The following is a 24180-nucleotide window of genomic DNA, read 5'->3' as shown; positions in this document are numbered from 1 at the left end:
ATAAGCACCCAGGGAAGCTTTTTTTGGATTCTGGACATTTGGAAGAAATACATCAAAAGTGGCTGGTTTGTCATATCTTTGCTCTGCTCCGCTGCCTTGAATCAGAAACACTAATATCGGTGCAGTTTTTTTAGCTCTTTTCTTCCCTCACGCCTCCCCATGTTGCTTATATCTCCAGACATCCGTTCTCCCTCCCTGCCGTCCTCGCTCAGTCCCTTGGGCTATTGAGCTGTTAATTGCCTTTTCCTTGTGGAAGTCTCTCCCTTCCTTCAGCTTTGTTAGAGCTCTCCGGAGCAATGGCATGTCTGGCGGTTCTAGGGGAGGGATAAGAATCGGGGAGTACACTAGAGGGCATGGAGTCTACCTGGACCTGGTTGAATAGTGCGATAGAACAACCTCTTTTATCAGCCTCTCGCAGGCCAGGAACAAAGGTCACTGACACTATATTGCGGAGGGCTCCATTATAAATAGCCTATACTGATAGTCTAGACTATGTCCTAATTGGCCCACCACAGACAAAATTGTTACTTTCGATGGATTCCTGACAAAGTTGGAGTGAGTTTAAAAGCATAACTTATTTATCCCTTTTCGATCCAGGCGGTTCAGGTGCTGGTTCGGAGCCGGTGCCTACTCTTGAAGCAGAGAGTAAAACCCAAACCACTTTTGATCACCGTATTTAAAAACCAGTACTAGTGTAGCATGTTCTTGCTTATCCATGGGAGAATAAGCAAATGCTTTTCGCAATGGAAGGCAAATCGGAGCAACAGTTGTGCGAAGACCAGTCATGCTTGGATGCCAATGTAGGCATGCAAAGCCAGGAGCAACACTTATAAAGAGGAGATGTAGTTTGCCATAGTTGTTCCGAGCAATGCTGGGAAACTGGGGGCGTATACAGTGACTGGGAAAGCAAACCGTTTCTTTGCAGGTTGAACATACTCCAAACCAGCACTAGCACTGGCCCAGAACCAGCACTTGATTCACCTCGGTTGAAAGGGGGTGATTGATTTCTTTGTTGTTCATATCATAAAAAGACTCCACTTAAAATGCAAATGTTCACCTCTTGTTCAGACTAAAAGAAAAGTCAGTAGCTAACCAAATAGTAGGCTTCATCCTCTGAGGACTATCAAAGAAATGGTTTTGCCTAAGTCCCAAAGCGACGTCTCCAAATGGCTTCTTTTTTCCAGCCAACAGTCTAAAACACAACTACTCTTCACTTGCTTTCATAAATCACAAAGAAAATCATCAGATTCTTCATTTAAGACGCTGGAACCAGTAAATGTTTAATATCTTTGCTAGAAAACTGACTGAAATGATTCACTGATTGTCAAAATAGTTACAGCTATTAATTTTGCCTTCATCGGAAAATCTAATAAACGCACAGCTGTACCTGCTAGCGTGGCTAAAAATTAGTATTTTAATCACATGAAAGCCAATAAACCTAATGTACAATAATGCTTTGTAACCCACTTGTTTTTTAGCCTCTGGCCCTCCATGCCAAATTGCTCTGGCATCCCAAGGCTCTACTAAACTGCAGAAGGAAGGAACACTGTGAGAATCCAGCTTGTGATTATGTGGGTGGTGTTGATGATCACTCTCAGCTGGCAGACGCTGTGTGTGTTCAATATTTGCTGTGGGCCCTGCTCAAACCACAAATCCTTCTCTCAGTCAGTGCCACGCGACCACATGAAGTTAGATACACGCTGTTTTATCCAGTGCACCGTTTGAGAAATAATCATGTCAACTGCCAGAGCAGAGATATTTAACTTTGGAGTGAGTTTGTGGCACGCCGCTTCAGTGCATCACTCAGTATCAGCCACATATGGCTTAAGAGGTGTTGTTATGTCTGAGTTTTTTTTTTTTTTTTTTTTTTGCTGTGTACAAACGTAAGGATTTAGTTTTTCTGCTTTAAGTGAAATAGTTTCATATGTATTTCAATATGCTTTTTCTGGTGTGTGTGTGTGTGTGTGCGCACGCGCGCGCGTGTGTCTGTACGCGTTATCACCAGCCGCACCTTGACAGAGCGCGTGAGAGCTGTCAGAGGCCTCCTTTTAAAAGCTGCAGGGATTGAAGTGCCGGCAACGGCGGAGAGAAACAGACAAAAACTATCTGGTGTCAGTCTGTGCATCTGTATGCCATAAAGACCTCCTCCCCACCCCCAGTGTGACAGTGCTATTCGGAAGCCGCCGCCCCCGCGGTGCAGAGGACAGACAAGGGCAGCAACCGAAGCGTACAGTACCACAAGTGGAGCCAGCAACTGCTCAGAGAAATGCCAACATGTCACTCAGAAAGTTAACGAGCTTACAGATATTTAGTGGTGTGACCAGAGGAATCAAACTGCCGTCATCAGTGTCTTCCATATATCATTTTGGAGGGTTAAAACGTGTTCACTTTTGGGACCTTCAAGTGACCGGTTGGCCTATTGGCTGCAGAGGTAATAGAGACTATTTGAGGTTCAGCCCTGACAGACCACTACTAATCCCAATTTCGCTTGAAGCATAATATTTAGCATTTTGAAGAGGTGCAAGTCCACTGGGTTGGAGTGTTTTTTGCACAAATCTCCAGCTGCAGGGTAAAGCTCTGGATCTGACCTTGCTCCTGACCTTAAGCATGAAGTTAGTATGGTTCTGTGTTCATTTGTCTTTGGTAGGCTCAACTAAACAACACACACACGTCTACCCTAAACGTGTCAACAGTATGTGGATTATAATATTCAGCATTTTTGTTATGCCTTGATCTCTTTGTAAGAAAAAAGTAAATAAAGTGAAAATTAGTTATCCTAGCTTGCTGCCATTAAACCGCTGAGTCATTAGGCATCCAGCTCCTGTACAGGTGGTGTTTTGGACATCCTACATGTAGTCTTGCTTAATTAGAGCTATCCCCATAGCACTGTGTCAGCACTTGAGAAAGGTCTGGCTGCACCTATTATCAGTTTGGTGGTGGTGGTGGTGGTGGTGGGGGGGCACTCTGGGTTGTTTGTGTATCTTCAAACCGATCGCAATCGGTGTTCAACCCAGGATGCAGCAATGATGCCTCTGCAAAATAGTGTCAGAGAAACTCAGTCTGCATGTAGGGAGGTGAGCACTAGCATTAAAGTGTCTTAAACACCTGCTAGCTTGTTTAGGTTTGTGCAGGGTTAGGGTTTGAGTACGGTATACGTTGATAGATTGAAGATGGTTGTTCTTGTTTCATGTAGCGATGGGGGTTTTGCCAACAGTACACACAGATAGTGGAAGAAAGGGGAGGGAATAAGTGCCCAATTGCACACTTTGTACCAGCAGTGTACATGCGGTTAGTCAGACTTTCCTAAGCTGGGGTCTGGCTGACGTTAGATGAAACAGAAAGACCTTTAAGCTTGGCACTTGTTACCTTGTGTTGCGCGTCATGACATGGAGTACCATACAAATTCATGTTGTAACATAGCTAGGGAGTGCTAAAATCACCAGTGGGGCTAAAAAATGCATTATAACTTTGGTCTTTCTGATAATCATAATTTTGATCTGTACCTCTAAAAAATGTGGTTAGATACTGCTAGATCAGAGCATATTTCTTTGTAATTTGAGTGAACTTGTTGTTTTATCTGTAGTGTGTGATACATCTGTGCGTATACCTGGCCAGATATTGTCCCGAAGAAGGCAGCTCATGTCGGTTTGGTTTGTCGTAACAGTTCACCATGTTCTGAACCAGTGCCAAGTCCGGCCTCACCATGGTTGCCGCAGTGACCGCGCGGCCAATCAGCTGCAAAGCATCCCGGATGTAGAAGCTGATTGGCTTGCGTCCGACCTCCCCGTAGGCCAACAGTCCAAGGGGGCCTCCGAGAGTGTGGAGCGAATCTGGAGACAAGGGATATCCCATGATCCACTGCAGTGCTGGCAGTGATGGAGCAAGGCGCTGGGCAGCCCGCAGGACCGAGGCGACGCACTCGGGGTCAGAGCCCAGGAGGAGGACAGAGGAGATGGGAGAGGGGGAGCGCAGGAAACGAGTGGAGAGGATCTTCAAAGCTTCTTCTTCCCTCTGATCCTCCCTCCTCTCTGCGCTCGTATCTCCTCTCCTATCCCCACCCCCCGAGATGCGGGTCAGGTTGATAATGTCCCACAAATGCCAGGAAGCACCACTGTGGGTCTGCAGGTGAGACAGCAACCCGTCGCCTCCTTCTTCCCATCCGGGGCAGATCACAGCCGCTCCTCCCCAGCTGCCTTCCCCTCGGCTTCCCCTGTCCCTGTCCCCTTCTTTCCCCTGCAGGACCGTCAGCAGCAGGCTGCCCAGGGTTGATGGAGGCACTCGGGCCGACATCTGCAGATGGAATCGGTTCTATCAAAGAGGACAGGAGGGAGAAGAAGGGTTGAATGGAAGAAGAAAATAGTGCACAAAGAATGAAAGAAAAGAGAAGCGAGAAAGTTAAAAAAACAAAAGGGGAGTGATGGAGGAAGACAGGACAGAAATGGAGAGAAGAAAGGGATAAAAGAAAAGGGAAAAAAACAAGATCAAAACAGAGATAAACAGATATACCCAAACCCCAACACCTCGGGGCTGAATAACACAGCTTTTATGAGCGCCGGAGTGCTGCAAAACAATCCCTCTTGTTGCAGTAATTCACCACAACAACAATGATCAGAAACAATCAGTCGCATTCGTTCATTATCTCTCACTCTGGATGAGAAGAGTCGCGCCGATACAAACAAGGAGTCAATGATTCGCATCTAATCTGCAACATCACAGTTGGCTTGGCAACACAACAGTACCATCCACAGTTCGTCCAGAAGCCCTCATTTCCAAACCCCACTGAAGACACTGGCTTGTTTCATACTGTTCCAAAATGGATAACACTGTTGTCCTTGAATGCAGCTCACAGATGGACCAACCCCCTTCCTTCCTTTGGGGCCTCTATCTATTTTTCATCCTAGCTGTGCTCCAGGCAAGGTTGTGGGGGGGTTTTCTGCTTTTGTATGGAGACCTCAAAGTTTGTCTTAACATGACTTAAGATTTGCGGCACCTGACTGAACTTAAATGATACATATGCATGACACACTGCGCTCTTAAACACCCTCTGGCACAAATGCATATACGTTTTCCAGAGTCTCTGTAATTATGCACAAAAAACACACATATAGTACTTAATTAAATTTGTACATTATATACTGTAAATCAATGCAGGTATATACAGCATTTGACGAGAAACTTGCACACTCACATGTTTGTCTGAAGATGAGATCTTTAAACAGAACTGCAACCCACACACTTTCATTCAAATGGAAATATCCCACCCGGGAGTACAAGGTAAACAGAGCGGGCCCTCTGCGCAAAAGTCCTTGAGTCCCATAAGAGTAAGAAAAAAATTGTTTGACTGAAGTCTGCAAAGACACGGATGAATTAATGAAGTGTACGTATTTATCCTCCTGAGAGAGCCTTGGAGTGTGTGCGTGAAGGTGGGCCTCGTCGTTTGAACTCGACGGGGGGCCGGGAAGATGGTGGAGGTGGGGTGGCGAGACGGCAGCGGGTGGCCCGGGGGAATAGAGATAGTCAGGTGGTGCCTGCTACAGGTGTGAGCATTATTCAGCATATTACCGCCAGCGCCGAAACTAACATCATGCATATTTTGTCAAAGGACTCAAAAAGTGGCGATAGCGGATCAAAACAGAGCCGTGAGGCAGCTGGAAGGAATTAGTATGTAAATCTATATCTGCTCTCATTCTGAGTCTCTCTTGGTGGGATCCATCTGTGGCATATATCCTTTAACATGTCGGCATACATTCATATTTAATGTATGGCTGTACTGTGCTGCTGAGCTAACTACACATGGCAGTGACAAGTGCAAACAGCCGATGAGTGTGCAACACGAACACAAATCTGTAAGTTTTGCTCCCAGTGAACGCAGCTTGTTAGAAAACCAGAAACAGAATCTTGATAAATATATCATTGTCTAATTAATTATAATAATCATCATCTGTGCACATCCCACAGCTGTGTCAGCTGTTTTACCACCAGCGTTAATTTTTTAAATATTATTTCTCTTGCCTTGACAAATTACAGCTAACTTCTAATTTGCTTGACTTTTTGAGAGAATCTTTGAGAATTTCATTTACATTTGAGGCGTTTAGCCGCTCTCTCTTATCCAGTGTGACTCACAATGAGCACAACAGTAGAATTACTTCAAGAGTTAGGACGTGAGGATAATAATAAAAGCTCGCTGGAGCGTTGAACATGTTGTATTTGTAATTGTGGCTGTTTGGAGGGAAAACAAATTAGAGTGGAAGGAGGGAGGCAGATGTGGGAGCTGAGAGATAAGGTGATATGAGCCTTCGCGCGGGGTCATGAGTTCCAGCCCATAAGAACAGGAAGCATGCAGCTGTTATGAGTGGTGGTGAAAGGAATTATTCAAAAATTCTGTGGGCAATCAAATATGACAAGCACCAAAGTGGACCCAATGAAACTTTAAAAAAAGCACATCACTGGAAGTTATTGCCGATTACGACTGCAGTTGCCTCTTTGCATGTGAGTGTTTATTACATTATGGCCATAAGTTCGATGAGCCTTTTTGCTATGTACAGTGAGTAGGTTATATGCACAAATGTGATTTACATAGCTTTCTTCAAAGTAATGTACATTAAGAGGGGCACTTGGAGAATGTAGATTATGGTTGCATTCGTAAGTAGTCACTCTGAGCACTAGAGCTCACTCTGGCTTCTCAGAGCAGCACACTCGCAGAGCAGCAGAGTGCTGCTGAAGTAGCAGCTCTAGCTAACTGTATAAACTTTGGACTGATGGGTGAACGTATGGAAAAAAAAAGTCTACACTCAATAGCAGAGAAGAGTTAGCTGTGTGTTGTGTAACATTAGCTAACTGCTAGTTTGTAGCCTGTATCTCAAAGACGTATTTTGGCATTTTGGTATTTTTCATCAGTACTTATTATAGTCTTTCTTACTCTCGACAATCTCTCGCACATGGCACTAGATTTTGTACATGTCATTCAAAATTTCTCATTTCTCGCTATCTTCCTTCTCTGGATGACAATGTCCAACGCTTTGTTGCTCTGATTGGTTGTGCAAATATGGAATATGTCAACACGTGTTTCATTGTTTAAAGGGACAGTGTGTAATATAGCAAGTATTTAGCGCCATCTAGCTGTGGGGTTCTACATTGCAACACTCCTTTGCTCACCCCTCCCGTTCTGAAGACGTTGGAGACGTTCCAGAAGCTACGGCGGCCCTGACGGACAAATAACTAATTTTCAAAATATGGACTCTTTCCCAACAGTGTCGAGTATTTCTACTGATTCAAGTAATGAAGTAAAGATGTAGTTAGTTATTAGGGCTATAAATATATACAACTCGCTGAGCTCCCTCTCAGTTCCGCAGTCAAGCTAGCTCTGAGCGAAAACACGTTTAGCCTTACTACGTAGTACCAAGTAGTGCTTTGTGTCCCTCTCGGCAGTCCATAGTTTTTTTAAAACCGGAAAGACATGGCGGCCTCCATAGAGCTTGCCCGTGCTATGTATATTCAGATAGGTAATTCTTTGCTCAGGAGGATAAGTCAGATTGTTGGCAGAGGTAATTGTACACCAACGAGGACTTACTTATGAACGAAGATGTTGATTTGAGTTAATAAATTACTTAAATCGTTACACACTGTCCCTTTAATTTCAGGTTCAGATTAGGGGTTTTATACTGTATATCCTGTGAGTCGACATTGTTGAGCAGCTGTAGAAGTGAGAAAGCCTGATATTCTGCCCACTTGTCTCGCTCCTAGAGCTGGGAGGCTGCATTCAGATTGACAACACCACCGAATAAAAAAATTAATGAGGCAATTTTGGTGATGTAGTGGCGGAGTCTATGCAGAGGGCTCTGGCAAAAAGAATGCAGCGCTGTGCAAACAACACTGAACGTATTTAAATCCAAGGCTGATGTTATTCTGAATCCCTGCTTAAGCCAACTATCACCAGGTTCCTTCATTGAGGAAGTCTTTGACTGACCACCGTTTGGGCTCAGTGGGTCACTTCTTGAGCTGGCTACTGATGCCAACTCATGGTAAGCCACAAACAGCCTCCTGCCAGCCAGCCCCTGGTTCTTTCCTCTTTCTTCTCTCTCTCTCACACACACACACATTCACACTTCATGTTCTTTATGGGCACTGGCACTCAAAAACAGGCTGAAACGATCTTTAATCAAACAACGACAACATCCTACATGAAGCATCTTGAGGCATTTCGGTGCATCAAGAACAATAAAAATCCCTGCCAGTTATGACTCCAGCTTAATCCTTCATGTCTTAAAAGCACGCTGGCAGCAACAGTGTTTATCCATGTGACATGCCAGCTGTAATGTATGCGTGCAGTTTCTGCACATACGTTTGCATACTTGCATGAATGCTTACGACATATCTTCAAGTCCACGAGGGCTGCCTGAATATTTTTGTGTTTGTTTTTGACATCCCGTGCTTTTGCCTTGGGTCGGGGCCAACTTTGTTGCTGCTGTTATCAGACATTTGAATTTAAAATGTCATTTTTTTTGCAAACCTTAGGGAGCCTGAGTGGTTTTTGATCTCCAGAGGAAAGCTGGCAGAATTTCTTTTTTTTTTTTTAATGATGTCACAGTCTAGACAAGATAAAAGGCGGCTGTGCTGTCTGGGACTTGAAAGTTTTGTAGAGTGTTGGCAACAGAAACACAGACACATGTGTATGTGTGTGTGTGTGTGTATGTGTGTGTGTGTGTGTGCTGTGTGCAGGGACCTGCCTAACACAAACGGGCCTGATCCTGTCAGCCATGGTACTCTCTGAGTCCAGCTCTACTGCTCAGGTCATCCCAGACCCAGGTTGATGTTTTTTCAAAAGTACACAGGTCTTTTTCAGGCTTGGTTAGGAGTGTAATGGATGTTTTCTCTAAGCAGCTCGACGTTTTCAACCTGTACGGACCTCCAGGGTGCGTTTTTGTGTGTGTATTTCTGTGTGTATGCTCTTATCTTTTTTCTTTTCTCAGGTAGAAGCTCCATCCGCAAGCACGGGTTACAAAGACTCCGTACTAAGGATGCAAGATAAGCATGGCTAGAAGGAACGTCAGCATTATTCCAGTGTAAAATTTAAAATCCATACCCCTTTTAACACATCTGCAAATTACGAGCCTTGAACTGAACCTCCGCCTCCTCTTCAGAAATCCAGAGTCCCGTTTGATGTGGCGGTCCAAAGACTTTCAGGTTTTTGAAATACACTGCATGTGCACAAATACATGCAACGAAACCCCCCAGACACTGACAGCAGATAGGCACACATGCAGGAGCCACAAACAAACAAGCACACACAGGCAGCAGTGCAAGAACACACAGATACAGTACAAACACACCGTGGTGTGAATACTCGAGCATAAACCCAGAGGGATCTTCGGGCAATGTGGAGTAAGCAAACCGACAGGAGTGCGTTGAATCAGAACAGGAGGGAGCAGCTCTCAGTTACTAAGCTCATTCCTTATTTAGGCCTCCATAAGAACAGCATCAACACTTGGAAGGTGTGCAACCCAATGCACATTGCCAAAAAGGGGAGGAAAAAAAAAAGATTTCCCTGAACAAAGAAAGAGAGCAAAAGAAGAAACAGCAGCACCTGCAATTTCAGACCTTATTAGTAGCAGGTTGGAGCAAAAAGCGAGGAGGTGGGACCTCGGAGCATGTGTGCACGTGTGCATGTGGACACTCTTGGTGGTTCAGGCAGGCTAAAGAGGCCTACCATGTAAGCTGAAGCCTTGAAAAAAATCTAGTATCTCCTCTCGTCCTCCCTCTACAGCTTCGGGCGAGGGATCTCTTTAATTCACTGCAGCTTGACTTATTGCGAATGCTCACTGTAGCCCCTGCTCGGGCTTAACATCGCGCTCATGAATCGTTTGCATCGAGCGAAGCGCTGTTGGGGAAAAAAAAGAGCGGGGTGTGCTTTCGTGTTGTCCTCACCCCTACATCCAACCGGCGTGGACAGCTGCCTGAGCCTTCCGAATGGCTGTTTAGCTCTCTATTCAGCCCGGGAAAACAAAGCTCATGGTCAGGGCAGCCCTCCAAAACAACAACACTCCACTGAGCACATTCATATTTTACCGGCATGTCACCAGGTGAGTTGGCTTTATGCGGGAGGATGGGAGATAGGGAGAGACATACAGAGGGAGATCAGCGTTTGAATGTGAATATATGTTTGAGATGAAAGATGGCGCAGAATTAGATAGGTGGTTTAATATCCATATTTTTGAAAAGAGGTAAAAGGTGATGGTTTGCATCTGAATGTGTGTGTGTGTAATGGGAGGGAGAACAAGAGAGAGAGAGAGAGAGATAGATAGATGGGAGTGTGCACGCGTCTCGAGGAAGACGGAGAAAGATTTTCTCAGCAGGGGGCAAGTCTTTTATTTCAAACACCTGAGATGAAAAACTGAGCGTATCATAACCTGAATGTCAGACTAAAATGTCATAGCAGATGTGGGCACAGGGAAAAAAAAAAGAAAAAAAAAAAAAAGAAAAACTAAATCCAACCCAGGCAATTTCATTTAACCTGCAGTGCATAACCGGTTCCCTGTCAAGGGAGTAAAACTGAAGCAACTAGCATCATTGCATCGCTCGCCTTGGCTCATACATAATGAATAAAGAAACTGTTGAATCAGAGTAATTTTTTCTGACTTCTTCTCACAGACCAAATAAACAGCCGCGATTGAATAAGGCCAGCCAGAGCTGTTTGCATAGCAAATGAGGCGACGTCGAGCGGCGCTCTTCCGGTGACCAGACGGTGGCTTGCCGGGCTGTTTGCTGTGCTGTTGTGTAATTGTATGCAAATGGCATTGTTTAGTTTTCTCCTAATTTCCTGACGTCTCCCGGCGCTAAGTGTAATACGGGTGACTTTAATCTCGCTCAGCCATGCTGCCGGGGACTGGAGCTAAGCTTGGTGGGGTGGGGTGGGGGGGAAGAAAAAAAAAAAGCTGCTGCTGCTGTTGGACACATGCAGCATTGGCAACATGTGCAAATCCACGCACGTATGCACACGCTAAACTGCAATAAACACACAGGCCGAGGCAGCGAATTACATTTAACGCGCTTACAAAATGCATGAAAGTGCGGCGCGCGCGCGCTCACGCACACAGAACTCACAACTGGGAGGCAATCAGCCACTTAACACAGCAAATGACTATGGTTATCTAAGCATAACAGCCTGTTGGCTCAGAGAAACTGAGTGATAAGCGGTAAGATACACACTATTAGGCGCCACCACAGGACTGACCACAGATAGAAAGGGGGCTTAAATCTTGTTTCACAGTTACCAGTTGATGGGGACGGAGCCATGCCCCTCTGATTGTCACCGTTAAATTACAAATGCAAATACCTTAACTCCAGCCCACCATCTCCCACACCGCGATCGGAGATTGTGCCCCATGGGGGAGCGCGATGAAACAGCGGGCGAAAAAGTGTAAGGCACAGTTCGAATTATGTTTGATTACAGGGAAATGGCTGCTCTTCGCTTAGGCTCATGGATAGCTGTGACAATTTGGTGGCTGCTGGAGGTTTGGAGTGTGCTGAGTCCATTAAACATAAGGACCTTGTTAGTTTCCTTGGTGGTTCTGCGGGTCGGGGGTGGGGGGGGTTATACAGTAACGTCGTAAAAACACCATTGTAGTCCTGAGCGATTGTGGGAAAAGCCATAAACGTCTCGACGGGCCATGTCTCCTCTTTTTTTCCTCCGGGCTCGGAGTTTATGTGGATCATTCCGAACGGGAGAAGAAAGCTGAGAGCAAATGGGATTCGCCCATTTTGCACATCAGCGTCAAACCAAGCGTAGCAAGGTGGACAACTTTGTGTGGTTGTGAGTAAAAAGGTGCACTTGTGTATACCAAGTAATTGTTTATCCACGAGCGTGAAAGTGTCTGCGAAGATATTTGTGTGTGTGTGTGTGTGTGTGTGAATGTGGATGCCTGTGATTTACAAACCATTTAATGGAATATTGTTCTCAGCATGGCTCCAAATTAATTTGACTGATCAAGACACAGAGCACACCAGCATGTTTTCCCCCCGGAGCATCGCAAGCTCTGGTAGAACTGCCAGTCCTGTGAACACACACACACAAACACACAAACACACATCTTGCGACGCACACACCCAGCCAGACTGATCACACACTCAAACGAGCCGAGTGCTTTTAGAGCTGGAAGAAGTTTTCTGATGCATTATTTTCTAGTCACACAGTTCAATACAAAATAACAATCCGAGGGGGAATTGATTGAAAAGTACATTTCACAGTATGCAAATGCGCCCCTGCTAGTCTGTTGCGTCGGGTAAATGAAGTAATCCAGTGCAGAGTGTTCACTTTCATTAACAGTTGACTTCTGATTTAATGAGCCTCCGTTGGGCCCCGCGAATGTCCTGATGTCATCAATAATAATCAGATAGCGGAAACAGCGGGGGGAACTGAATGTGCTGTTCTGGACTGGTTGTACAGGTCTCTAGTCAGCTGATGTTAGTGCTGAGTGCACTGCTAGCATTGGTGAAGCCTGTCATCTCAGCACGCTGCATCGGCGCCTCTTTTGTCAGGAGCTCCTTTGATCCCCTCAGTTGCAGAGATACAAGCCCACAGCAGAAATATGCTGAATGGATTCATGTATCATCCTCCCCCCTTACAAACAGCCTCTGGCCCCCTCACTATTTATGATCATAATAGCTGCCGTTATTTATTAAAGAGAGCGATTGTTGTCCTTGCTCTATAGACAATGTTGTTTTCTCTGCCGCAGAGAATAATATGTGTCCTCTTGGTGCGGCCCTGTGTGCGATATGAGGCGCCGTACTGAATGTGATGGTGATTGATTCCTGTGTTGAGCAGTGGAGAGAGGTACAGAGGAAAAGGCTAATCTGAGTTATGATTGCCACCGTAATCGCATTTTCTCCCCTGACTCATCCGTCCGCTCTACGGTAGCGCAAACATGCCGTATTCTGATTACGCCGCACATCTGTCAATAACGAAAACCTTGCGCGATGGAGCCGCGACGTGTGCCCGTTCCTGCTTGATCACTTTCCGCTGGTTTTCCATCACCGCCGCTTTCTAGATCATAACTCTCTGCCTTTCCCCCCGCAGCCCAGTTTTATCTTCCTCTCTCGCCGACTTGCTAACCTGCTGGAGGTGGCGTCAAGCATTTGCAGTAATCACGCCATCATGTTGGGGGTAAAATAAGCCGTTTTGGGTGTTCCGGGCCGGGCGCACAGGCTGTCAGTGTAGAAAATAGCCTCTTGCTGGGTTGTAATTCGACCAGCAGGCAGCTGGACCAATGAGACGGCAACATTATTTAGTTACCAGGAGAATGATACCAACCGTTTCCCTGAGTACAGATGCAGAATGGCGTGATGTCATTAACAGTCAGCCCACGGGGAGCATAGCCACAAACAGCAACAACTTCATGGGGGACACATTTATTCACAACACCCCAGCGGTGAAAGCACGCCATGCCAGTAATGAGGTGTCTAGAGCTTTGGGCACCGGGTGCTTGCCTGAATACGTGTGATATTTCTCAGTCCTGGGGTGTGTGCGCTTTTTACGCATGTGTTTGTTTCGGCGGGCGGCTACGCTCGGATGTGTGACCGAGCAGCCTCCTAATGGAAAAGATCCCTTTGCTCCGATCGTGCTGAATACCGCAACTCAGACCAGACTTCCCAGGAGTGAAATAATACAGCGAGAGAGAGAGAGAGAGAGAGAGAGAGATGGAAGTTATTTAGGGGCAAATGCGTTTTGCGAGCGAGTGTGTTGAGTCACGGTTGTGTGCGCGTGTGAGGGAGTGGGCATGTGTGGGTTCCAGGATGGATGGGCTGGCGGTGAGTAAATGACCTGCCTTGATTCAGCCTATCAGCTGAGCTCTCCACCCAGACTCCCTGATATCCCCTTTCATCCATCTCTATAAGAGAGAGATGACGGAGAGATGGAGAGGCAGAGGGAGAGAGACCGAGGAGATGAATATGCACAGAGGAGAAGGGAACGGTTTCAAGTGCGAGAGCGGGCATAAAGGGGCTAATTAGAGAAGAGGGAAAAATTTGGGAGCAAGAGCGACGGCGACAGAAGAAGTGAACAAAAAGACTATTAGACTCGGATCTGATTCTGGGGTAATATGTATGACAAACGGCACCCCGTTCGCTCCAGAAGTGCCTCTCTAATGTGGCTGTGAGATGCAGTCGTTTGAGGGGGCCATTTGGGGGGAGTTGATTCGGGTAACGGATGAGCATGTTGTTTGGCTTCGGCCCACTTCTGGTGCCACGTGATCAAATATGCAATGTCGAACGTGCAGAAATGAGTGGAGTGTGTCGAAATAACGACTTTAATTTCAGTGTGTTGACAGGAAGAACTTACACTTACTCTGAAAATGATTCTGAACATCAACGTGAGGCCGTCTGAATACTCACCACGCTTACCAGATAAATATATAACATTTTACAGGAAATGGAATCCATCACAAAATGTCCTTGCGGTGTGCTGCTGCTCCTGCTGTACCAACCCAATCCGCCCGTCCCCGTTACCCCACCCACCCTCGGGGGAACCGCTCCGAGTTTTCTGATTTGTTCTCGGCGTCAACTTTAGTTTTCGGTAAAAGGCTCGGGAAAATGGCTCAGACAAAGTAATTTCAAAGGACGTGAGCCTAGTATTAGGAAACCGGGGGACAAGGACGCGGATACACATGCAGATAGAAATAGATGCGAGGCGCACGGCTGCATTGAAAACCTTCAATAGCGGGGCACTGTAGAGAGCGACCTTAAAGGAAAATTCCATTCAGTGACAACGTGATTACATTGTTTGGGCCAGTTACAATACCAATGTGTTAGTAATTGCGCAGATCCAGGAGGATGCAGACATCCTTACTACCGTGTCATTGGGGCTGGATTGGAAAGTGAAGGTACATGGGCCCAATCCCATTTCCAATTATAATCTCTACCCCTTTGTTTTTGACAGCCCCCCCTTTGCCCCTCAAGACAAAGATAAAAGGCGTAGTGGTTGAAATCTCCCTTCTTCCAAATGGGATTCAAGACCCTCGTACGCCATCAGCAGCCGTCAATATCGTTTACTCAAGACGTGACCGGACATCTTCGGCTGTGGTGATTTTTCTTTTCTTCAAACCTGATTTTATCACAGTGCCATTTGCCATTTATCTGATGGAGATAGAAAAGCATAGACGCTCGCAGTTTGTTCACAACTTCAAGCTATCAATCATGTCTTAAGTAAAAAATGAACACTGCCTTATTACCTGTCCACTAGCAGCGCTTTAAAGCTCTAAAACTAGCAATCCATGCCGCAATCTGCTCTGATAGCAGAAGATTGCACTAAATTGAGCAACTTTCCTGTTTGACGTACGTTCAATTTTGGGTGACATGCCATCAAAAAAGGGGGACGCATCATTTATATTTGTCAAAATGCGTTACAATGTAGTAATAACGTTAGCTTACTAACTTTCGAAGAATAGTGGTTGAAATCTTGCCCGCAATCACACAAGGGGGACAGCCCTTGTGTGATTGCATAACAGTGACAAGTATAGTACGCAAAAGAAATCCCACAAAGTCGGACTGGGTGGATGGTTTGGACACTTTGGGTACTAATTTTACCATTTCCTTTTGTTTTGTTTTTATCCCAGATTAGCTTGGCTAACCCATTAGAAGCTGTATTATCATCTGACGTCGGATTTCTTTTCAGTGACTGCGTTCCAAGATCCCAGCAATTAACTTTGAGAATACAATACTATGATTATCAGCCAAAAACATGAAAAAGGCCTAGGTTTCCCTTTAAACCGAGGCTCTCCTTTCCTGGCATCCCCACCCAGACACACGGGCAACCATAAGGTACATGCGCACATAAATCTTGTGCATCTGGGCCTGTCATTAGCTCAGTCTGCCAATAAACTGTGAATAAACTGGGCTAATGCTGTTCCAATGAATAACTTTCAGGAGAAGATTACTTAGTGGCTCCTGCAGCAGAACAAATACATGACAGATTTAGAAATGTTTTTCTGCAACATCTTCAATTGCAATATCTAAATTTAAATCGTTATTTATCTTGGGATGATTTGCTGAGCCCGCATGTTCTCTCACAGCAATGCACTGTTTTACACTTTTTACACATGTACACACAGTCATGTGGAGAGATCCCGCTAACCTTGACAGGAGTATGTGCCTTGCTCAAGGACAGGTGAGTGAGCGTTCTCTCGCGTTCATTCGCACCACCATATTGTGGGATTCAAACCTGTGACCTTGACTCCCAGCTGTTTGTCCCACATGCTGCCTCTGCACCATGATTATGAATCTCTCACACTATGTTTTTCATCAGAGCCTAAACTACACGACATAAACAACAGCCGTGCAGCTGTCAAACACAGCTTTCCAAATGCAGTAAATATCTCTCAGGAGGAAAACATTTTTGCTGTTTCCCCTTCTTGGATAAACAGTCATATTTCTGCAGGTTGCTTGATTATTCATCCAAACAGAGGGAGGAGTACAGTTCACTCACGGCTTATGTTGCTCTCAGGGTCGAACCTCTGTAGAATAAGATCCGCCCGCATGCTAAATTCCATTGTAACACCTTGTGTTAAGGCATTATACATTCTGTCTCTGTAATAAAAGTTGGCTGAATGCCCCAGTGGTTACAGATACTATCAGAGATACAATTTACAAAATATCAGGGTTCTTTGCAAACACAGTTTTATGTGTGTTTATCCTCCTTGCTCCTCGGAGCAACACGTTGAATCCCTACCTGCTCCTTGCAGTTTTTACATCGGGTCGCACAAGATTTGTGCATCTACTAAATGCCTTAATGGTGAATGCAGCTGATGCGTTCAAGAGGATAATATGCTGTCACTCTACTTACTTAAGGAATCCATTAAATAAACCAGGGCTTTTTTTTACCAAGGCTAAAGCGGTGTACTTAGCATACTCTGGGGGAATGATACAGACTGGGAAAAAAAAAACTAAAAAACACAAGTAATATTACAAGAAGTCTGCACTTAACATAGCCCCTGAGCCCTTTTTCCTTGTAAAAATGCCATTAGTCATGTTGATGACTCATCCTCCCACAGAGGTCTAATTGTTTGCAGCAGCCTCTCCCTTCAGATGTAACCTTTAAGCAACCTTAAAGAGGTGCATGCATGGGATTATTTGCAAAACAGAAACATACTCTTGTTTCATCTCTATTCATAACACCAGCTTCTATCACACACACACACACACACACACAGATAAACACACACACATAAGCTGCCGGTGGCTGAAAGCATCTAAGAATATGTTAGTGCTGTTATTACATCCAGTCTGGTGCATAAGCTCTGATATATGCATCAGTTACCAATTAACCCGCGAGGGGGCTTCGGGGCAAAATGAGTCGTGGGCCTGTTTGAGTCCACATGTGTACGGCGCACTGCAGACAGACTGTCCTCCAAAGTAGCAACAACAGCACCAGTTGTCGACCAGTTGAAATGTTTCCTTGAAATTAGGTGGTTAGATGTGTCGACAACACATCAAACTTTGACAAAAGACAAAAAAAAAAAAAAGTGGTTTGTTTTTGCTGCAACCATCGTTGTTCCCCAACTTGAATGCATTCTTTTAAACATTGCCCACTTCGGTCTACCAAGGACGCTGTGTTACACAAGTGGTGGCTGTGTTTTTTTATTTGCTGACCGCTGTTGGTGTCATGTTTCTCTTTTTTTTGTTACCTCCTGTTTCATTTTGTATCCTCATGTGTCTTGTTGTGACTTTCCACTTCCTGGCCTTTTTCTGTGTATACGTGTGTTTCATTTATTCATTAGCCCTTGTGTATTTCAGCCTGTCTCTTTCCCTCACTCTTTGTCTGTTTTCATTTTCGTGTGTTCTCTGTGTTTCTGATTAGTTCTCTTAATGGCTTTTACGGTCTGTCTTCTGTTTTTGTAGCACTCTTTTTGTTTTCTTAGATACGCCTTGTTGCCTTTTTGTTGACAGCTTGTGGCGCTCCCATTTTGGATTTTGGACTTTAGATATCAGCTTATCATAAAAGCTTGCTTTTTGTTGCAGTCTCTTTTTGTTTGCTGCCTCTGTGTGTCCTGCCTTTTTTCAAGTAAAAAACACAACAGTAAGTGTGTTTCTTTCAATCGTGCCATCGTCATTTTAGCTCCACAGTAAAGCTAGACTGACGTGGTCTCACAAGCTTCTGAGGATGAACACAGCTGAGTTATTGACATCTGGCACGGAGACGGAGACCCTTTTAAACCTGACACTGGGATGTATATTGGACGCTTGCCAGGCGGCGATGTGAGAGTTGATCCGACTCCCTTCTCCGGTGACGGGGGACAGTTATTTCTCAGCTGAGTGAGACAGTTGGAGGTTGCTGTCAGAGCAACAGTGGGAAACAGAGGTGACGACAGTGGTGTGCTAATGAGCAACTCCTGCCGAACGGTTACTGTTGCACATTTCTAAGTAGAGTGATGCATTACTGTCACCTGTCGAGTGTGAGAGCCTCTGCAGTGCCGTGTATCACACATCGTAATCCACAAAAAGAAGGCACAAACACTAAAAATCCACTAAAAATCCACTAACTGAGATCTAAGACTCCACAGTGTACCTTTTAATCCAAACCAGAAGATGGGCTTTACCTTAACAAACTAGTTATTCTGACTTATTTTAGCTTTGCATAATGGAACTCAAAACCATTTCCTCCCTAAACCCTAACAGAAACAAGATGTTAGTTTTTCCTACAGTGATTTGAGAACTATTTTACAGGAACAGGAACAAACTGATTACCCAAACCAGTTTTGCAAGTATAATACCAACTCAATAATAAAGCTATTGTGACTTGACTGGCAAAGATTCAGGGGCAACTTTAATTGAATCTTTATTTCACTAGAAAATAAAGATGAAAAATATATTTTTCTCAAGAGAGTGCTGGCATTTATCGTTTTAGTCCCTCGTGTTCGTCAGTGGTGCACGCCAAACAAACTGGCCATCCGTCATACTGCCACAAACCATGTTATCTCCAGCCGGTTACCTGAGGCATTTGGAAACCCCGGAGGTCTAGGAGCCCCCTGGATCCGAGCCTTAATCGTGTACTAGACTCCAAGCTTCATTCAGACAACATAATTGATATTCCAGCCATATTTTCCAGTTTTGTACCGAAGCTTGTCACGAGTCCAGATTCCTTTATTGAGGTATTATTTTGGCTGACTTGTGTTGGATGCGGAGTCTAAAAAAAAACACAAGAAGAGACTTCTCTGGCAGGATCCATGTGATCGTAAGCCAACAGGACTTTAAGACCCCCCCCCCCATTTATGTACAAATGTAATCACTGTACTATTGTTGTGGATTTGGCCTCTTCCCTTTGAGCTACGGAGAAAAAAATCAAGTCGCTAATCTGTCTCTCTGTTACCTCCGTTTCAGTATTAATTGCTGCATCAAATAAATGGGGCAAATCTCTGCACTAGGTCCTAATCACTTATCTGCCATTAGTGCTTCTAGCCAGGGGGTGTAATTGGAGCAGCTCATGGTAGTGGAAAATAACTTGGTGTTATCATCAACAAAGGCGCAAGGGTGGCCCACTTAGAAGCCAGCAACGATTGTTAGCACAGAGAGAAGTAAGGGGATTAGACGGCAACTTCTCCGGTGCTGAGTGTTGCATGTAAACGTGTGTGTGTGTGTGTGTGAAATGACATGTCAGTGTACATGAATGTACGACAACACACAGGTCTTTGATGTCTGTGTGTGTGTATAAAAGGGGATGAACACTGGATTTGGACGGGTGTTGCTGTCCCAGCACGAGTGCTGAAAAGGCAACAGACATATCCAGAAACAAAGTCAGGCAGTGATAAGACCCAGACTCTCCTCAAAGCCGGAGACGTCGTCCCTCTCCTGACAAAACCCAAGCGATAACTGCGGCGCTGCTGCTCGAAGCTTAAGAGCAGAGAAAGAAAAGGGGAAAAAGAGAAGGCAATAATCTTTCTGTAAATGCCAGCTCAGAGTTTAACGCTCCTCAAAGTCACCTCCAATTTAGATTCATAAAAAAGATTGCATGCGTCAGATCTTCCTAAGTACTGGGACTTTTAGGAGCCAAACTTAATTTCCTTAGTTGGCAAACACCTCCGCAAATGTGTGATCTTTCAATTAGAGGGAGCAGCTGTGAGCCTGGATGATTTGTGTGTGGGTGTGCGTGTGTGTGTGAGAGTGTGTGTCTGTGGTGTGTGCATAGGTCAGTGAAGACACTGTGGTCGAAGGTGACATCTGACCCCATTATGTTCTAACTGAATGAAAGCCGTATCCACTGATCTGTGAGCGTCCTCCCGCCCTCTCCCCTCCACTGCAGCTGCATTTTTCACTCTCAATTAATATGAAGAGCTGCATTCCGAGTGTTGATTGATGTTGATTGAAACATGTAAAGGGCATCAAAGAGCAATGGGAGCTGACTTATTGGCCCCACGCACACACACACACACACATATATACACGCACACACACGCTATGCAAATTGTCTTTCCGCCGTGTGTATATGTCCGTCAGCTTGCGTGCATGCCCGGGTGTGCGTCCGCTTCCACTCAGCATGCCGGAGGAGGAGCACATAATTTACAAAATATCACAGATAATCGTGTCGAGATTAACGATCTCATTTTGATTAATGCTTAATGTTTAATTAACTCAACTTTGGGTCGGCCTGTCGGGGGGTTCTCCTGCATAGCAAATAGGCTTCTTGCTCAGTGTCAGGTGTGTTATGGGTGCTGGCGTATGCAGTGCCGGCGAGGAAGTGGGGCAGATAAATTTTATATTAATCTCCTAGGATATTTGTGGGCTGCCAGATGCGATGAATAATTAATATTAACCGTACAAAATGAAGAATAACAAAGTAATAAACAGCATGTAGCTTACAGTATGTGTGTGTACAGTAGGTTGGAGACTGTGTGTGTGTGTGTGTCTCTTTTGCTCCCCGGATTGTGCGCACTTGAAGTACTGAAATGCTGTGTCTAATATGATGCGTATAGTATAAAAGTGTGAGCACTTCTAAGTGCGCATCCACATGCCAAAGCAGGGGAGATTATGCCAATGCTGTGTATAGTATGCATGAGCGTGTGTGAGCGCATATTATGCCGGCGATTATACGCTCCCCTTTCTATCTAAGACATTTCTTTGAAGCTTAGGTTGGTGTACAAGACAAAGTAAGCATGAAATTGACACCCAATCCCGTTGGCCGGACCACATCCACATCCAAATGAACCACTTAAACAGTCCCTCGGAGCAGGATGTAAGCCTTTCTCGTAATAACTCATCAATATACATTCTCTACTTTTCAATATGTCTTATATTTTTTTCGTGGCCTGGGTATGTAAGCGCGCGGGGGTCTGGAACATTTCTTCCTCTCCTGTCTCTCGGCCCCTCCTCCCCCTGCCTTCCTTCTCCCCGGCTGGCATACCCTGCGCCGGTCTGATAACGTGATTTCACGCAAAAGTGAAATCCTCCTCGTGTCTCATGTATGCATCTCTCTCTCCTGCTCGCTCAATCCCCATCCGCCCCTCCCAACATCCACCCTTCAGCTCCCCCACTACTACCCCACCTGACATTTGTAGGGAGGATGCTCAAAGGGAAAGGGTTGCTTTGTGGCATTGGCAAGTCACTGTGTGTGTGTGTGTGTGTGTGTGTGTGTGTGTGTGTGTGTGTGTGTGAGTGAGAGAGAGAGCAAGAGGGAAGGTGAATAAGAAATCAATGCTTGTGGCAGGTGTGTCCCTGTATTTAAGAAAGACTGAGAGCAAGAGGAAGGGAGCAGGGGGGAGACGGGTGGGGGAGAGTCATTGGCAGGTACGCCGCTGTCTCAGAGGTAAATGGGAGCTCTGAAGGGTAGTGTAGCATTTGGGAGTACGTTTAATATCAGATTAAGCATCTGACAGACGAGGGGGGAGAGTGTGCGTGTGTGTGTGTGTGTGTGCGTGCGCGGGAAACTACACCCTTAAGAGAGATCGAGGGAGAATTAGTTTTTGAGCGATAGCCAAGAGATAAAATGACATTTACGGATCAGGACTTCACACGTCTTCCGTTCCTGAACATCAGGAAGCCTGTCCTTTCTTTGGGACCGATCTGTCACCTCGGCTGGGCCCCTCGAGCTCGGAGGGAAAAAAAAACACCACATGCAGATGGAAATGTCGCGCTCCAGAGCAAAAAAAAAGGGGTCCTGCAGAATACCGGATTTTTCTGATTTATCGAAAAGCAGGAGTATTTTTCTGCCTCCACAAAGAGTAATTACAGAGAAGTTTCTTTTTTTTTTTTCTTTTTCTAGGGAATGTCAACCAAGCATGCACAATCTTTGTCATATTCAGCCTACTTCACATTCAAAGTTTTGGCACATTCACACCGGCCTCCTCACTTTGCTTAAAAAGCCCCTCATGCTGTACTCTCCCCGCATTTTCCCCAGCAGCAGCCGTCCAATGCAAGCCAGCTTCTCCGGACCTCCAGGCAACCGCACCCACTTCTTTACAGAAGCATGAGCAAATCAATCCACATAGGATTTTTATGGGACCGGGACCGGTATTGGATCCTTTCAGGGAGTGTGAAATGTTTTGAGTGAAATATGGCGACGCTGGGATTGGCACCGCTGGTCCGTTTTATGTCCGGGGACAAAACACGGAGTTACAGGCAGCATAATCCGCCATTTTCTGTTTGAGAGGTGGTATGACCAACTTTGCTTGTGGTACAAACTGTGTGCATGAAACGTCACATCAGAATGAAGAATCGACAGAAGAGGCGAAAGCACGAGAGACAAAAAATGCTTTGACTAAACCCACTTAAGCCGTTCTGCTGGCAGACCTTCAGAAATTGATCGAGAAGTTAAACTCCCCATTAGTGTATCACAATGAGAGCGATACAAACAAGTTCTGAGAGGTTTAGTTTTCTGGGCAGTTATTTGCTCTGGGACTTTGTGGCGACAGCTCTCATGACATGCCTGGGAGAAAAAAAGGTGTGGATTTGTGTGAGATTATGTTGTTTGTGTTATATTTTGTGGTTAACATGAAACTTGAAATCTCGTGATTGTCATGGTTGGATGGTCCACTTCCATCGTACCAACTGGACCATATCTTTCAAAAGAGTACAATAAGTTACAGCCTTTCACTCTCAGGACTTATCGCTCTGTATTGAACTTGGAAAAGGCGCATTTAAAGTATACCCTGCTCCCTCTGCTTGGAATCAGCTACAAAACTGTCTGAATCATAAGGAGGCAGTCTGACTGGATGCTTTTAAAGTGATTCCAAATGACTTGTGATAAAGAACATCTGGCTGTAGATGTTTTGAATGTAAATGAATGTTTTGTTAGTCTGCGTCTCAGCAATTCGTTATGTGTCTTCATTTATAATTTGGTATGTCTTTGTTTTATGTCTGCCACCGATTGAAAAAACAAAACAAAACCAAAGCTCTCTGCTAATTAACAAGAATGCAAAGCCAGACTAAGAGTTCTGCAGGCACAGAGGTGTTTTAAGTTAAATGGCACCATCAGCGTGCATTAGCATCTATAATGTGTATCACGTTCCACATGCCATTGTGTGTATGTTAACATTTGCCAATCAGAACTAAAAAAAACAAAAGTGCAACTGAACAGAAGGAAGAAGTTTGCCTTCAGGGCTTTCTGCTAGAGAGCCTTAACAACATTTGGTTAACAGTTTGGTGAGGTTTAGGCACCAGCACGACTTGGTTAGATTTACAAAAAGAACATAGTTTGTATTAAAATAAAATTGTTTCCTGTGGTTAACTAATCTATTCACCCTCATTCTCATCCTCTGGATATCCTCTGGAACATAATTTCATCAATCAATCCATTTAATGGTTGTTGAGATAGTTTTCCGTCCGAGCCAAAGCGTTGGACCAGCCAACAGACAGACTTTGCCACAGGGCAGGCATGGATGTTTATTCGCCAAATTTCATGGCCATCAGTTCAATAATTGACTTTGTGTCAGAATGTTGGACTTGAACATTTGAGATTTATGAATCAATGTGTAGATTGTGCTACGTCCTGTGTGAGTCTCTGTGCCATCGCTGTGAGGAGGTTGTGAGGAAGTCAGATGGGAGTCAGCTGACAGTCGCCGTCTCTTGCATAACATTAAAGGGCCATTGTTCTGGGGGAAGACATGATCGACACCTGAATGTGTGACTGATGAAGTCGGCCTTGTCGTGAGGGCTGCATCTGTTGTCCTGTTATTACCTGGTAGAATATAAGTCAAGACAATC

At 45.1% G+C, this 24180-nt stretch overlaps 1 protein-coding gene across 4 annotated transcripts in view; it reads right to left on the bottom strand.

The window, feature by feature from the left end:
* Positions 1-24180, bottom strand: part of grin3ba (glutamate receptor, ionotropic, N-methyl-D-aspartate 3Ba) — an 86114-nt gene that overhangs the window by 34283 nt on the left and 27651 nt on the right. For all 4 annotated transcript variants that reach the window (XM_030392116.1, XM_030392114.1, XM_030392117.1 and 1 more), the window contains exon 2: positions 3608-4308. In XM_030392116.1, coding sequence (XP_030247976.1) covers positions 3608-4290 — 683 coding nt within the window. In that variant the 5' untranslated portion in view covers positions 4291-4308. The remainder of the gene's footprint in view (positions 1-3607; positions 4309-24180) is intronic.

The sequence above is a fragment of the Sparus aurata genome, chromosome 16, assembly GCF_900880675.1.
Source record: "Sparus aurata chromosome 16, fSpaAur1.1, whole genome shotgun sequence".
NCBI lineage: Eukaryota > Metazoa > Chordata > Actinopteri > Spariformes > Sparidae > Sparus > Sparus aurata.
This window is presented reverse-complemented; position numbering and strand designations above follow the sequence as displayed.